This window comes from Sapajus apella, unplaced genomic scaffold (assembly GCF_009761245.1).
Source record: "Sapajus apella isolate SASKATOON/1434 unplaced genomic scaffold, GSC_monkey_1.0 scaffold125, whole genome shotgun sequence".
Classification (NCBI taxonomy): domain Eukaryota; kingdom Metazoa; phylum Chordata; class Mammalia; order Primates; family Cebidae; genus Sapajus; species Sapajus apella.
In genome coordinates this window covers 3,294,037-3,308,979 of record NW_022437065.1, presented here as the reverse complement: position 1 = coordinate 3,308,979, position 14,943 = coordinate 3,294,037, and the positions used below count along the sequence as shown (strand labels likewise).

At 40.2% G+C, this 14,943-nt stretch overlaps 1 protein-coding gene across 1 annotated transcript in view; it reads right to left on the bottom strand.

Annotated features, from left to right (window-relative positions):
- Window positions 1-1,803: 1,803 nt before the first annotated feature.
- Window positions 1,804-14,943, bottom strand: part of ATP6AP2 (ATPase H+ transporting accessory protein 2) — a 22,532-nt gene continuing 9,392 nt past the window's right edge. Inside the window, exons 3-9 of the mRNA XM_032261662.1 lie at window positions 13,688-13,819; window positions 11,236-11,331; window positions 10,921-11,058; window positions 9,861-9,914; window positions 8,850-8,999; window positions 7,678-7,797; window positions 1,804-2,866 (exon numbers count right to left, since the gene is read on the bottom strand). Coding sequence (XP_032117553.1) covers window positions 2,672-2,866; window positions 7,678-7,797; window positions 8,850-8,999; window positions 9,861-9,914; window positions 10,921-11,058; window positions 11,236-11,331; window positions 13,688-13,819 — 885 coding nt within the window. The 3' untranslated portion in view covers window positions 1,804-2,671. The remainder of the gene's footprint in view (window positions 2,867-7,677; window positions 7,798-8,849; window positions 9,000-9,860; window positions 9,915-10,920; window positions 11,059-11,235; window positions 11,332-13,687; window positions 13,820-14,943) is intronic.

The following is a 14,943-nucleotide window of genomic DNA, read 5'->3' as shown; positions in this document are numbered from 1 at the left end:
GCAATATCTACATATGCAGAATCTCGATATTTTATAAACCTGGAATAGTCCACCAATGAGATGTAAAGTGTTTGGGTTTTCTCTTTCAGTGTCAGTGGAATCATCTGCCATGAGTCTGCCTTTTCTGCCTCTCACACAAATCTCGACACTGTGATTTTATGTTCCTGAACAAATTAGAATTAATTTAAGAGCAAATCATCAGCAACAGGTATAATAATCTTGGCAGAACATTTATTTTAATGAATTGCTTTCTGCCTAGAAAGGCAGATAGAAGGATGCTGATGCCATTTACCCTATACGGATTAGTGCTGTCATGTAATTATTTTTTTCTCTTCCCCTAGAACTTAAAGTCTCATCAGTTTTAAATTACAAAGGCATTGGCTTATTTCATATTTAATCATAACAATCTAACTTCTCTGGCAATGTTTATCTAAGAAAGTTGTGAAAGACAAATGAATTCTAACCACCCTGCAGCATGAGTAGGTTCCTGCTCCCTACACACAGACCGTGTTGCGTTCCATGGAGGTCAGAGTGGAAACTGTTTTGGTGAAAAGCAGCTGAAAAACCCTCACCCCCATCACTCTAGCAGGAAGTAGGGATGGAAGAGTGATTTTAGAACAATGTAGTTTTTTGGCCGAACATCTCTAATCCCAGCACTTTGGGAGGCCGAGGCGGGTGGATCACGAGGTCAGGAATTCGAGACCAGCCTGGCCAAGATGGTGAAATCCCGTTTCTACTAGAATACAAAATTAGCTGGGTGCGGTGGTGGATGCCGGTAATCCCAGCTACTCAGGAGGCTGAGGCAGGAGAATCGCTTGAAGCTGGGAAGCGGAGGCTGCAGAGAGCCAAGATCACGCCATTGCACACCAGCCTAAGCGACAGAACAAGACTCCGTCTCAAAAGGAAAAAAAAATTAAAAAGAACAATGTTTTTCTTCCCTGTGAAGCTGAGTATCAGCTTACCTATTATTTATACTTCAAAGACAGGCAAAAAGATAACCAAAATTTCCTCCACTCTATTGGGGTTTGACACTGTAATTGTCAAGGGCATCTTGCAGTAAGTGATAGAAAACACAACCAAATAAATCCTACCTTCTCAAACCTGCCAACTCAATGCTATTTAGAAATGGTTTGATGATCTTTGCAAAGAAGATGCAGAAACAGCTAATATAAACCCAAGGAGGGATTCCAGGGTCAGGGCTACAATGCTCATACTAAAATAATCTTGCTATATAATTATGAAGTTAGATTCTACTATGTTTTTTGGAAAAAAAAATTGTTACCTTAAACCTTTACCTGAGTCAGTCCTTCATATTCTAACCACTTAATTGCTTACTCATCTTTAAAAATGCTACAAGGCCGGGTGCAGTGGTGTGTACCTGTAATCCCAGTTACTGGAGAGGCTGAGGTGGGAGAATCACTGGAGGCCGGGAGTTCCACCTGGGCAACAGAGCAAGACTGGTCTCTAAAATGTTTTTAATTAAAAAAAAAAAGCTATAGAAAAATTTAACCTTTTTCTACATAAAGTATGAATATCTCATATATTCCATATAAATTCAGTAACAAGAATGGTAATTAAAATGCCTTTCTTTTATTAGTACTAAATCTCAGGAGGAAGTGAGAATAAACAAATGTAAAAGAAACAGCATGAAATCATCTGTACAACAAAACGGCCAATCCTGATGAAAGAAAACCCTGTGCCAGTCATAAAAGAATTGTGAAGTGAAAAAAAAGAAAAGAAAGAAAAGCCGGTTTTGTTAAGCTTTTATAATACAAAATAGATGCAGTACTGCCATGACACAAATTTGGAATCATTATCAACTTTATTTGTCACTCTTTATAGACATTGGTCCACTCCAACATAAAAAGCAGAATTTACCCACTTCCACTTAATGTGCTATGGAATGAAGTTGTACCACAAACCATAGTAACTTACACAGGGGGAAAAGTTACTGAAATAAAAATATTCTATATTCATGCCTCAAAATGTCCCTCAGGGATTTTTGTGTGTATAATTAAAATCATCTATATACTCCACAGGCTAGTTTCTTCTTAGATCAATGTAGTATCTTTAGTATCCATACTAGACCATGTGGGTCAACAAACTTGCAGAAAAGCGTTAAAAAACAGCTGTCTTCTGTCACTCAGATACAGTTCCGAAACTAAGCGATTGTATAAGCACATCCATATTTTAGGGCTACTCTAAGTTAAAAACCTTTTCTCTTGTTTCAGAGTTATTTACATCAAATTAAGACATTTACAAATCAATATCCCAAATATGATTTTCTCCTATGCTGTGTAAAGAAGTTAAGCATTCATAAGTTGGTCTAATAAATTCAGTGCATTTTTTTCCATAATAAATAACATGAACTACTCTAAATGTTTTACATTTCTTTCAGTGCATATTTCCAAATTCGTTAAATAGAATGAAATCAGGTTAAATGGCTATATCATAATATTCAAGAATGTTACGGAATCTACACCACACAGTTTGATTCACATCAATACTATAATTCACTCTAGAAAAACATCACAGGCACACACAAAATAGAGAACAAAATTTGATTTTTTAAAAATAAAGTATACTGTCTACTTTAAAGCACACTAAAAGATACATTTTAACAAAACAGCCAATTTCCAGCCCCCTTTTCTAACTCTGGCACAAAGAATGTTCAATCCATTCGAATCTTCTGGTTTGTCATCCTATAAATGATGCTGTCATATCCAGGATCCATGTTCCAAATATTGTAAGAGGTGATAATCACAGCCAAGGCCAAGCCGATCATTATCCAAAGTACCATGTTGAAAACCACAGAATATTCAAAATTATACTTATATGCTAGGTTATAGGGGCTTGCTGGGTTCTTCTACAATATAGAAAAAAAAAAGAAAAATCAAGAGGGAAGAATTTTAAGACAGGAAACTAGTCTAGTCTAGTGGCTATGACTCATTTGTCTAACAAACATTTCTTCATAAGTTGCATAAGAGCTACTTATACTAGGAGGAAGCAAGAAGGAGTGCCTTCATGGAGAAGATACTTGCACTGATGGTAGAAGTATAAACCAGTCCACCTGCTTGGGAAAATTTGACAATACCTAATAAAGTTGATGGTGTACATATCGTGTGATCCAGTAAGTCCATACACTAGGGAGAATTTCTATATGTGTACCAAGAGACATGTGTAAGAATATCATCAACAAGGTCGGGCGTGGTGGCTCATGCCTGTCATGCCAGCACTTTGGGAGGCCGAGGGAGGCAGATCACCTGAGGTCAGGAGTTTGAGACCAGCCTGCTGGCCAACATGGTGAAATCCTGTCTCTACTAAAAATACAAAAATTAGCTGGGTGTGGTGGCAGGTGCCTGTAATCCCAGCTACTCAGGAGGCTGAGGCACAAGAATCCCTTGAACCATGAAGGCAGAGGTTCCAGTGAGCTGAGATTGCATCACTGCACTCCAGCCTGGGCAACAGAGTGAGACTGTGCCTCAAAAAAACAAAAAATCATCAACAGAATGGATAATTGTGGTGTATCCCACAGCAGAATATGTAACAGTAAAATAACTACAGCTACATTCGTCAGCCTGAGTGAATCTTAAAAAGAATACTGAATGAAGAACACAGAAAAATACACATAGTATGATTCCATTTATATAAAATTCTAATACAGGGAAAACCAAACAATACCGTTTAAGGCCAAATTACAAATGTAGTCAATCTGTAAAGAAAATTAAGGGAATGATTAACATGACATCCAGGACAGCAGTTACCTCTGGATGAGAGAGGGTAGAGGGAGAAAATAGGAAGCGTCAAAGGAGCAAGCATTATCTTAAGCTATTGATATGGTTTGGCTCTGTGTCCCCACCCAAATCTCATCTCAATTTGTAATCACCATGCGTCGAGAGAGGGACCTGGTGAGAGGTGACTGGATCACGGGGGCGGTTTCCCCCATGCTGTTCTCATGACAGGGAGGGCTCATGAGATCTGATGGTTTAAAAGTGTGGCACTTTCTCTCTCTCTCTGTCCTGCTGCCTTGTGAAGAAGGTGCCTGTCTCCCCTTTACCTTCTGCCATGATTGTAAGTTTTCTGAGGCCTCCTCAGCCGTGCGGGAACTGTGACTCAATTAAACCTCTTTCCTTTATAAATTACGCAGTGTCAGTTAGTTCTTTATGAACATGTGAAAATGGAGCTATATAGTGTTATTATCTTTATTCTTTAAATTACTAGTATTAAATATGTTATATACTTATGTATGTATGATCCACTTAACATTTTTTAAAAAATACACAGCTGTGTAAAAACATTGTTTGAAAAACTGAATTCATTCTGACAAAGGCATTGTTTGGGAAACATCATTCATTCTGGCTAGAGAATTTTAAAAGTAGGAACACAGCAGGAGGTGAAGCTAGAAGCAGGGAAGCTACAGAAAATCTGACATGAGCCTCTGGGCAATAAGGAGCCACTGACAAGCTTTAGGCAGAAAGTGAGTGACATGATCAGGTTTGTCTTAAAAAGATAACATTAAAATAAAAAGTTAGCTGAGTGTGGTGGCTCGAGCCTATAGAACTGGCTACTCAGAAGGCTGAGGTAGGAGGATCACCTGAGCCCAGGAGTTTGAAGTTGCAATGTGCTATGACTGCACCACTGCACTCCGGCCTGGGACAGGGCGAGACCCTGTCTCAAAAAAGAAAAGAAAAGAAAAGAAAAAAGATAACTGATGACAATGTGTAGGATGGATTTAGGAGGAGCCAGCTGGGAAGCAGAGAGTCAGATGAGTTCAGACAAGTTAGGAGGCAGCAGCCAAATGAGGTGGGAGACATCGGGGCAGGGTGCCTGGCAGTGAGGATGAAAAAGAAAATGTAACCGAGATCTATTTGTCCCTACAGCCCCAGCACCTGGCATGTTGCAGCACTCAGTAAATGTTCCCTAAACTCCTAACTGTCTCCTTAAACTAATGGAAGAGTGTGATTTCAACTGTAGGAGAGAATGGGTACACAGACATGCGTATTTACCTGCAGGGAACTCAGAGCTGAGGCAAATGTTAAAGGATTTCACACCCATGGAGACCTCTTTCTTTCCTTTTTTTTCTGATAAACAGGTTCTTTTTCCTACCTATTTTAAGTGTACAATTCAATGAATTTTAGTGGGTTCACAGTCCTTGCCAAAATTTTAGAACATTTCTATCACCCTAAAAAGAAAGCTCATAGGCAGGGCACGGTAGCTTATGCCTGTAATCCCAGCACTTTGGTTGGCTGAGGTGAGCAGATTACTTGAGGCCAGGAGTTCGAGACCAGCCTGGCCAACATGATAAAACCCTGTCTCTACTAAAAGTTCAAAAATTAGCTGGCTGTGGTGGCCAGCGCCTGTAGTCCCAGCTACTTGGGGAGACTGAGGCAGGAGAATCGCTTGAACCCAGGAGGTGGAGGTTGCAGGAAGAGTTGTGTCACTGCACTCCAGCCTGGGCGACAGAGCGAGACTTAGTCTCAGAAAAAAAGAAACCTCATGTTGAGGCCTCTTTTTCTCTATGAGGTAGGTAAGAGCATTAGTATGGAGTTAAGGGAAAGAGAAAAAAAAGACAGAAAATAAAAGAAAAAAAGGAAGAAAAAGAAGGAGAAGAGAAGGGGGGAGGGGGAGGAGGGGAAGGAGGGAAAGGAGGAGGGGGGTCCAGGTGTGGTGGCTCACACCTGTAATCCCAGCATTTTGGGGGCCAAGGCAGGTAGATGGCTTGAACCCAGGAGTTCAAGACTAGCCTGGGCAACATGGTGAAAACCCATCTCTACTAAAAATACAAAAAAATTAGCTGGGCATGGGGGTGCGCACCTGCAGTCACAGCTACTCAGGAGGCTGAGATGGGAGAATCGTTTGAACTTGGGGGGCAGAGGCTGCAGTGAGCTGAGATTGCGCCACTGCACTCCAGTCTGGGTGACAGAGTGAGACCCTATCTTAAAAGAAAAAAAAAAAAAAAAAGAAAAATTCTCTGGGAGGCATTCCCACTGTCAACATATGTGCTGGCCACCCAGAGCCCAGGTGCCTTTCTATTTCCCTTTGCTGTCAGGCAGATTGTTTTCCAGTCTACCCTCTCGCTGTGGGCACAGCTCTTTCAGGGTCCCCAGCTTTATCTGGAGGTGTCCGTTCCCATTCCCCACACACAAGGCACCAAAGGCCTCTTGGTTACCCGGCTGGCAAACATACTTAGGGTGGCCTGCTTACCACATTCAGATTCCTCTTCTTTATTTACTCTGTAAGAGAATTTCCCTTTCTTTCGAGCTGAACTATGTACTTCTTATTTTTTATTTTTTAAGTTTTTTATTTATTTGAAACAGAGTCTCGCTGTGTCTCCCAGGCTGGAGTGCAGTGGCACAATCATGGCTCACTGCAACCTCCGCCTCCAGGGTACAAGCGATTCTCCTGGCTCAGCCTTCCAAGTAGCTGGATTACAGGTGCCGGCCACCACATCTGGCTAATTTTTGTAGTTTTAGCAGAGACGGGGTTTCACCATGTTGCCCAGGCTGGTGTGGAACTCCTGACCTCAGATGATCCTCCTGCTTAAGCCTCCCAAATTGCTGGGATTACAGGCTTGAGCCACTGCACCCCGCCCAAACTGTGTACTTTTTTAAAGGTCTATTTTTATCCAGCATTTCTACATGTTTTATGGTAGGAAATTTTGGGGGGTTGTTTAGCCTGACATGCTGTCTGAAACAGAAGTCCTTCCATCCCCAGTTTAATTTAGAAAGAAACAATCTCAAACCAGTCATCACTAGACTATCTCAAATAGGCACTGGCTTCAACCTTCTGACTCTAAGTCCCATACTGAGGTCAGTAAAACTGAGCAGGGTAGGGGCTGCAAATGGGTCTGAAGCGGGGTTGTATGTAATTGACAGGGTATCTAAAATGCTGCAAGTGATGCAGCCAGCCCTAAGCAATGTTCTTGGGAGTAGGATGTTAGGGAGTATCTACACTACTCTTTCCCATCACCCTCCCTAGGTTCTGCTGCAGCTTTAAGTATATACGTATGTATGTAAATGTGTACATACGTATGTGTTTTACCATGGCCAGTAACCATGGGAATGCTTAATCCTGACCCTCTAAATGCTTAAAATTGAAGCAAGATCCATACCCAAAAAACTGTTGAGGTAAATGAAAATTATAAAGAGGGGCACATGGAGGATCTCAGTAAATAAGGGACTGTGCCACAAAGACAATGTGCCTCCTAGAAAAGCAGAGCCCACAGGATGTGGGCACCACACCATTCCCACACACCTTCGCTTCTTTTTCAAAATAGGTTCTCACTATGTTTGCTCAGACTGGCCTCAAACTCCTGAGCTAAAGCAATCCTCCCACCTTGGCCTCCTGAGGAGCCAAGATAACAGGTGCACGCCACGCATCTGGCACCACATTAACTTCTGATGTCTCCTTGTGTGTACTGACATTTGAATTACAGTCTTGGACAGATTTACTTTTACCTCTAACTCAAATTCTTGCATTATCTGATTATAACCCCAAAGAACTGATTATCACAGGCAAAATACACATACTTATGTGAGCAAGCAGCTTATATTTTAACTGAAATTGTTTTTCAGATTTATTGACTGCTCATTCATGTCACCCATAGGTGATAAAGGACTTGTTTTTGTTTTTAATAAAAAACTGATTTTATAGTTTTAAAGCAGTATCTATACTCACCGCTTGTTTTGCCTCAAGGGTAGTCCTTGTCTTCCGAATGAGGGAGGTGTCAAATGACTTGACAGTGACTAACTCTACCACTGCATTCCCACCATAAAGATTGTACATGTCATCTGCAAACTGAAAGTTAGTTATTAACATTATTGGGAATCTCAAATGTGTACTTTTTTCATTTTTAACTGACAAATTAAAATCATATATATTTATCACATCAACATACTGTTTTGAAATATGTATACATTGTGGAATGGCTTAAGTCCACATTGGCTAATTAACATATGCATTACCTCACTACTTATCATTTTACGCAATGAGTCAAACAGACTTATTAAAATTATTTGTAAAGCTTTCGTGCAACTACAGTAACAATGTACACTTACCTCCTGGCTCATGAAATACACTACATCTTAAAATAAGCAAGTTTTAAAGGTTTTGATTATGCTCAACTATACAGAAAAGTGTTAACATATATTCAAATGTTTAACATATATTTGAATGTTTAACATATATTCAAATGTTCAAAATAAAATTACTTTAAGAAGACACGGAATTTGTCGGCATATAAATTGGAGGAAGAGGAGTTGGAAAGAAAAATGAAGAAACCTTCCTAAGTGGTCTCCGGTTAATCACAAACATCCACAGAGATTAAAATATGAAGCCTCACTGAAAGGATGCCGGTGAATGATTTCAACGGCAGAGGGGAACTAGTATTGATTATGCATCTACTAAGTGTCTGGGACTGTGCTGGGTGTTCTACTTCAGTTATCTCATAGTGTTTAAGGGGTACAGAGTTTCAGTTGGGGAAGATAAAAAAAGTTATAGAAATAGAAGATGGTGATGGCTGCACAACATGTGAATGTGCTGAATACCACTCAACTGTACAATTAAAAATGGTCAAAATGGTAATTTTATGTTATATATATTTTACCACAATAATTTTGTAAAGTTTTGTGTGAGGTAACTTCTCCTAGCGCTGTTCTTTCTAGCATTAGGAAGAAATATATCAATATACATCTTTGACCCTACTTCATTCCTGGCCAACATATTTAGAGGAGCCCCGAAGAAGGCAAGTAAGTCTTCAATCAGCAGTGTTTAACAGAGCAGATTTTTCCATTAAGAGGCAAAAAGTGAAACGCTCATACTCTAACTTCTCAGATCGCATTGATATTTACCTTTTGCAGAGCATCAACAAGGATCTTAGAAGCATCTCTGAATTGTTCAGAGTCTTCCCCGTAACGCTTCCCGATTTCATCCAAACCTGCCAGCTCCAGTGAATATAGGTCAGGAGAATGATCCTTGGCGAGATGCTTATGACGAGACAGCTTAGGAGAACAAGCCAACCAAAACAGGTAGTGGACAAAGTAAGATGAAAGATGTCAAACACAGCCAGTTAAAGTTTTATGCCTAAACTAGGCTAAACTAAACCATACCAGTGTACCACAACATGCAAATAGTCTAAAACGGTGGCAAAAGAAACTGTCTTGAATAAGTGTTTCTGATAAATCCAACACAAATCTCACATTTAGGAGCAGTACAAGACTCCTTGGATATTTAATAAAAGCTTTCAACAAAATTCCTCAGTTTTAAAAACTCAGGTGTGGGCCAAGTTATGAAAGAACAGATGGCTGGACCAGTTTGATCCCAGGAATGCACTATACTTCCCAACTCCCCGAACCAACACCTGTTGAAAAGTTTGGAAAACAACTTCAGAAGACAGCAAACAGGTAAGAATTTCTATTTCCGTAACAAGGATGATGATTTAAAAAATCATTCACCAAAAAAATACCCTTCAGACAGATTTCAACCCTTTTTGACTTGACTGACAGCATTATTAGTCCAAACTATTATTTATATTTTCGACCCAAAGATATAGCTAAAAATTAAGTCTTAAAGTCTGACGAGAAATCAACAGCCAAGTTAGGACTACGGCTGGGGTGTTCTTACGCCCAGGCTTGTGTTCTTGGAGGCTATGCTGTCTCTCCCTAAAAAGGAGAAATGCAACATTATTTGACTATAACATGGATGTGTTCACAATTCCCAATATTGCCACTAATTTTTCAATTTTCATGGGATCATAAATCTAGGGCATACTTAATCAAACTTTTCAACTGGCTTCACTATCATTCAAGGATTCTCTAGAAACCAAAATAAATGTAACTGAAAAATTAGGGTAGCCTACTTACCAAGCTTGAAATATCATGTAGCACTTGCAGTTCAGAAAGAAAGAGCAGGTCAACCTTCAGAGAGCCCCCAAAAAAAGAGCATTCTTTTAAATGTGCACCAGAGATCTTTATTTGCCATTTATCAAATAAGGGACAAGATACTACAAATGTTGATCATATAAGTGAATTTATGTCATTATCTTCCATTTGGTATGTTTGCTTCAACTGAAAATGCATATAAAACATTATTTCCTAACAAAAAGGTGATAGCCATTCCCTAGCAGAGTGACTACCACTCAATAGCTATATTTTTGACAAAACCATAAAGCAAGTTCTCCAGTGGTTTCCTTCAAAGCATCAGGATATCCTGGCACTCTGCAATGAGATCCTACCATTGGCCCAGTTTGCTCACTTCCCTTGAATAGTTTCCACATCAGAGAATAAAAGATGATGGCCCTGGTCACCCACAGTAAATAAGGGGGGGGAGGCCACCTCGAAGGTGGCATGCCACATGGTTAAGAGGGTACATAAGCAGATGGAGAAGTTGAAGGACAGGAGTCAAAAGTAGAGGTGGCTCCCTCCACTGCAATGTCCAGAATGAATGGGAAAATATGACAACACATGAGCAGAGGCAGTGAACAATGGTTTCCAAGTTACCAGATCCACACAGCTCCACCAGTCACCAAGTAGATCCTATGACCTCTGGCCTGTTTGAATTAATAGGTGGCAACCCTTGTGCTAAAATGTGATGCTATTTACCACAGCTCACCTCACAAAAAGGATCAGTTTATTCATGAGAGTCCTAAGAAAATTACACTAAAGAAGACTCTACCCCAGCAGTAAATGTGCACAATTTTTCATTTTCTAAAATACCAAAATTTCAAGTAGTATAAAGAATGGGAGGCCAGAGACAGTGGCTCATGTCTGTGATCCCAGCACTTTGGGAGGCAGAGGCAGGAGGACTGCTTGAGGCCAGGAGTTTGAGACCAGCCTAGACAACAGAGCAAGACCCTGTCTTGATTTTTTAAAAAGAGGGAAATTAATAATGATATTCGTGTATTTGTTGAATAACTGCACTTACCTCATTGTTCCTACTCAGAGAATTGAGGGGGAGTGAACTGAGAACAGAGTTTTCTTGAAACAGGCGATTACGGAGCTGGCGTAAGGTAACTGAAAGGTCTTCAAACACTGAGTTTGCCTTCCCTACCATATACACTCTCTGTAAGAAGAACAGAAAATTTTAAGTTAGTCACATTCTACAGATTAATTCCAATACACAGAGGTATGACAACATTGTTTACAAATTAGTATTACATTTTCATAAAATTACATTTCATAATAGTTTTATACATAAAAGTTTATTTTTAAAGATGTCTTAAAAGCTTTTATCACTTACTTCCTCACTGGGAGCCAACTGCAAAACAACAGGAGTTTCCTCAGAAAATAAGGAGTGAATGGAATTTGCAACACTGTCAAGACTAAAAGGAACTGCCTGAAATTTAAGAGTAAGAATGCAATGATTATATGAACCAAAGTGGGAAGAATCATTCAGATGGTATTTAAAAAGAAGCCTTAAATTTTTTTTTCCAGCATTTTTTTATGGAAATGTAGAAGCCCCAAATCATTTCCAAACAAGCCCTTCTGAGGGCACAGATTAAACAGCCCCCTGGTAGGCCGAGTCTGTATCTCCCAATGTGCTTCGGTGGAAAATAACTTAAGCCTGATGGACACAACACTATATATAGCACAAACCATTTTCTGGTGGTCATTTATGTATTTGAAGCAGCAATACATTTGGTTTCAATATTGACTAAATGTGCCACGATGAATGTGTATTCCACAATAAATTATTTAGCTTGCATTGAAGAGGTTAGAGGAATCTGAGTATTGAATTTAATTGAAATAAATATGGAATTCATCTTTCATATCAAAATTTTAAAAATGTTTAATGAGATTTAACATTTGTGTTCAGATAGCCTAAAGACTCTCAGATAAGGTGTTAAGCATGTCACAAGGTTTTTGAAGCCTTTATCTTAGGACATGATGATATTATTAGATTAAAATAACCAATTGTGGTAAGACCTAATTTTTTTCTTGAATTTCTTATTAAAGTGTAAAATACATATAGTGTACAAATCTTGGGGTAATAGCTAAACAAATGTTTACAAATACATGCACTCAGGTAGCCCAGCCGGATCAAGACACAGAACACTATCAGCACCCTCGAAGTACTACCGCCACCCTCAAGGGTAACGAAAATTTTGACTTCTATCCCTATAGATTTGTTTTGCACTACATGATTTAAAAAAATAAATTAGTTATTTTTCTCCTCAAAAAATTATTTGATTCCCAATATTACTGTATTAAAACAAGCAGTACAGTCATGTTTTTGTTTTAATGGAGATTTATGATGTTGATCTTCCATTCAGTAGTTCCCTTACTACTTAAAGATTCATGTTTTTAAGTAGCGAAGTAACGCTAATATGGTACAGGCAGAAATCAATGTGATTATGTCTTACTGATGAAATCCCAGCATCACTTTTTTTTTTTGGACAGAGTCTTGCTCTATCGCCCAGGCTGGAGTACAGTGGCACGATCTTGGCTCACTGCAGCCTCCGCCTCCTGGGTTCAAGTGATTCTCCTGCCTCAGCCTCCAGAGTAGCTGGGATTACAGGCACATACCACCACACCTGGCTAAAGTTTGTATTTTTAGTAGAGATGGGGTTTTGCCATGTTGACCTGGCTGGTCTTGGACTCCTGGCCTCAAGTGATTCACCCATCTTGGCCTCCCAAAGTGCTGGGATTACAGGCATGAGCCACCATGACTGGCCCTTTTTTTTTCTCACAATTTTAAAGTATGTATTTTAAAATCTCTTTAAAATTGGCCTATTATCCTTAGTTCTAAAGAGATGAATTCTGTTTGTTGCACCTGGTTTCTCATGGCATTTTTTTTTCCTTCAGGTGCTTTGTAAATTTCACTCATCTTCCATTTTTTACCAAAGGAGCCCTTGGCTGTGGAGGTATCCCTGTGATGCAAATCATGTGAATTTGGAAAGTACCACTCTGCACAGCATAAGCCTATAATTCTAATTTATCTCAGGGGACTCTGGGTCCAACAGCCAAGGGCAGCAAGCCAGCTCCTGTGCAACAGCCCTGAGGCACCTGGGGTTTTACTAGTCCTCTTTTCAAGAACAAGTTGACAGCATTTTCTAGTCCCTGGCTTTCTGCAGCAAACACAGTTTCAGTGTCAGCTCCTGCTCACCAGTATGGCTTCTGTGTTTCCCTTCCATATGTAACACTTGTGTGTACCACCCATTCTTGCATTCAAGTTTAGTTATGCTAGTAAAAATGTTTTTGTGACATTCTTTGAAGCACTTCTATATGCTCATAATGGAAGGAGGACCTCTCAGATCAGCAGTCAACCACATTGCCAGAATGGCCAGTGAAGGAGTGAGTGAGCCAGCAAGCAGCCTCCACGGTCCTTACACACACAAAGAGGTAACATCCTTCAGGGAAGATGACAAGTCAGTGGCCAAGAAAATGGCAGCAGTATACATCCACAACTGGTTTCTCCTTTGGTGGCTCTCTTTTTCGAGCCTCTGACTATTTTGAGTGGGGCAATTTCTCTCTTATTTTAAACAGTACTCTCAGCCACAGAGAACAGCCAAGTCTCAATCGATTATAATCATCATGTAATTTTCTTAAAAAAATTGTTTTTGAAAGAATTTCAAAAGCAACTGTGCATCAAAAACAGGTAAGAGAAGTATGTTTAGAATGGAATTCATAATGACAGCTGACAAGGGAAAATGTAAAATGCATCCCTTTAATTTTTTATAATAAATACTCACATTCTCCAAAGGGTACGAAATGACATTGCCTGGGGGTAGAGCCAGTTTGTCCACTCCCTTCACCATCACCATGATGGTAGCTCGAGGACGATGAAACAGGTTACCTACTGCGAGTCCGGGCCAAGAAAGGTCCTAAATGTTGAAAAGCACAAAACGGTGCTTGATTATCAACTCAGGAACCCACCCCGCCAATAACATCTAACAAGCAGAGTTAAGGGGTTCTGGGATGACACTGACAAAGAAAATTCACAGGGAAAGTAAAGATTTTATTTATGGCAGTTGTTGCAATCTCCTAATCAAGAATGCTGATTTTTAGCCTCTTCATTTTCTTAAAATTCTACAGATTGGAAACAAAGTCTAATAGTAAGTCATCTCACACCTTTTGTGGAAAAAAAGCAGGCAAGTAAACCATAGGTGCTTTTCAAATTTCAGATTGCAAAATAATTCTTTTCTTCAGGTAGCCATGGACATTTTCTTCCCCCACATCATTTTCTGCCCTTACATACAGCACCACTTTTATCTTTCACAGTGACATCACAAGATGGTCATGCAAACATCCTCTTTAGACTAAGATCTTTATAAATAAAACAATTCCTATTAACTATTTTCTCAAAGTTATTTTAACAGCCATCTGTAGTCAAGTTTAAGGTTATAAAGAACTAGATGGTTGGGGCTGGGCGCAGTGGCTCACGCCTATAATCTCAGCACTTTGGGAGGTCGAGGCAGGAAGATCACCTGAGGTCAGGAGTTTGAGACCAGCCTGGCCAGCATGGTGAAACCCTGTCTCTGCTAAAAATACAAAACATTAGCCAGGCTTGGTGGCGGGCACCTGTAATCCCAGCTACTTGGGAGGCTGAGGCAGGAGAATCGCTTGAACCTGGGAGGCAGAGGTTGCAGGGAGCTGATACCGCACCACTGCACTCCAGCATGGGCGACAGAGCGAGACTCCGTCTCAAAACAAAACAAAACAAAACAAAAGAACTAGATGGTTGGGTATGGTGGTTCATGCCTGTAATCCCAGCACTTTGGGAGGCTGAGGCAGGTAGATTGCTTGTGTCCAGGAGTTCGAGACCAGCCTGGGCAACATGGCTAAACCCTGTCTCTACAAAAAATAAAAAATTATCTGGGCATGGTGTTGTGTGCCTGTGGTCCCAGCTACTGGGGAGGCTGAGGTGGGAGGATCACTTGAACCTGGGAGATGGAGGTTGCAGCAAGCCGAGATTGGGCCACTGCACTCCAGCTTGGGTGACAGAGCA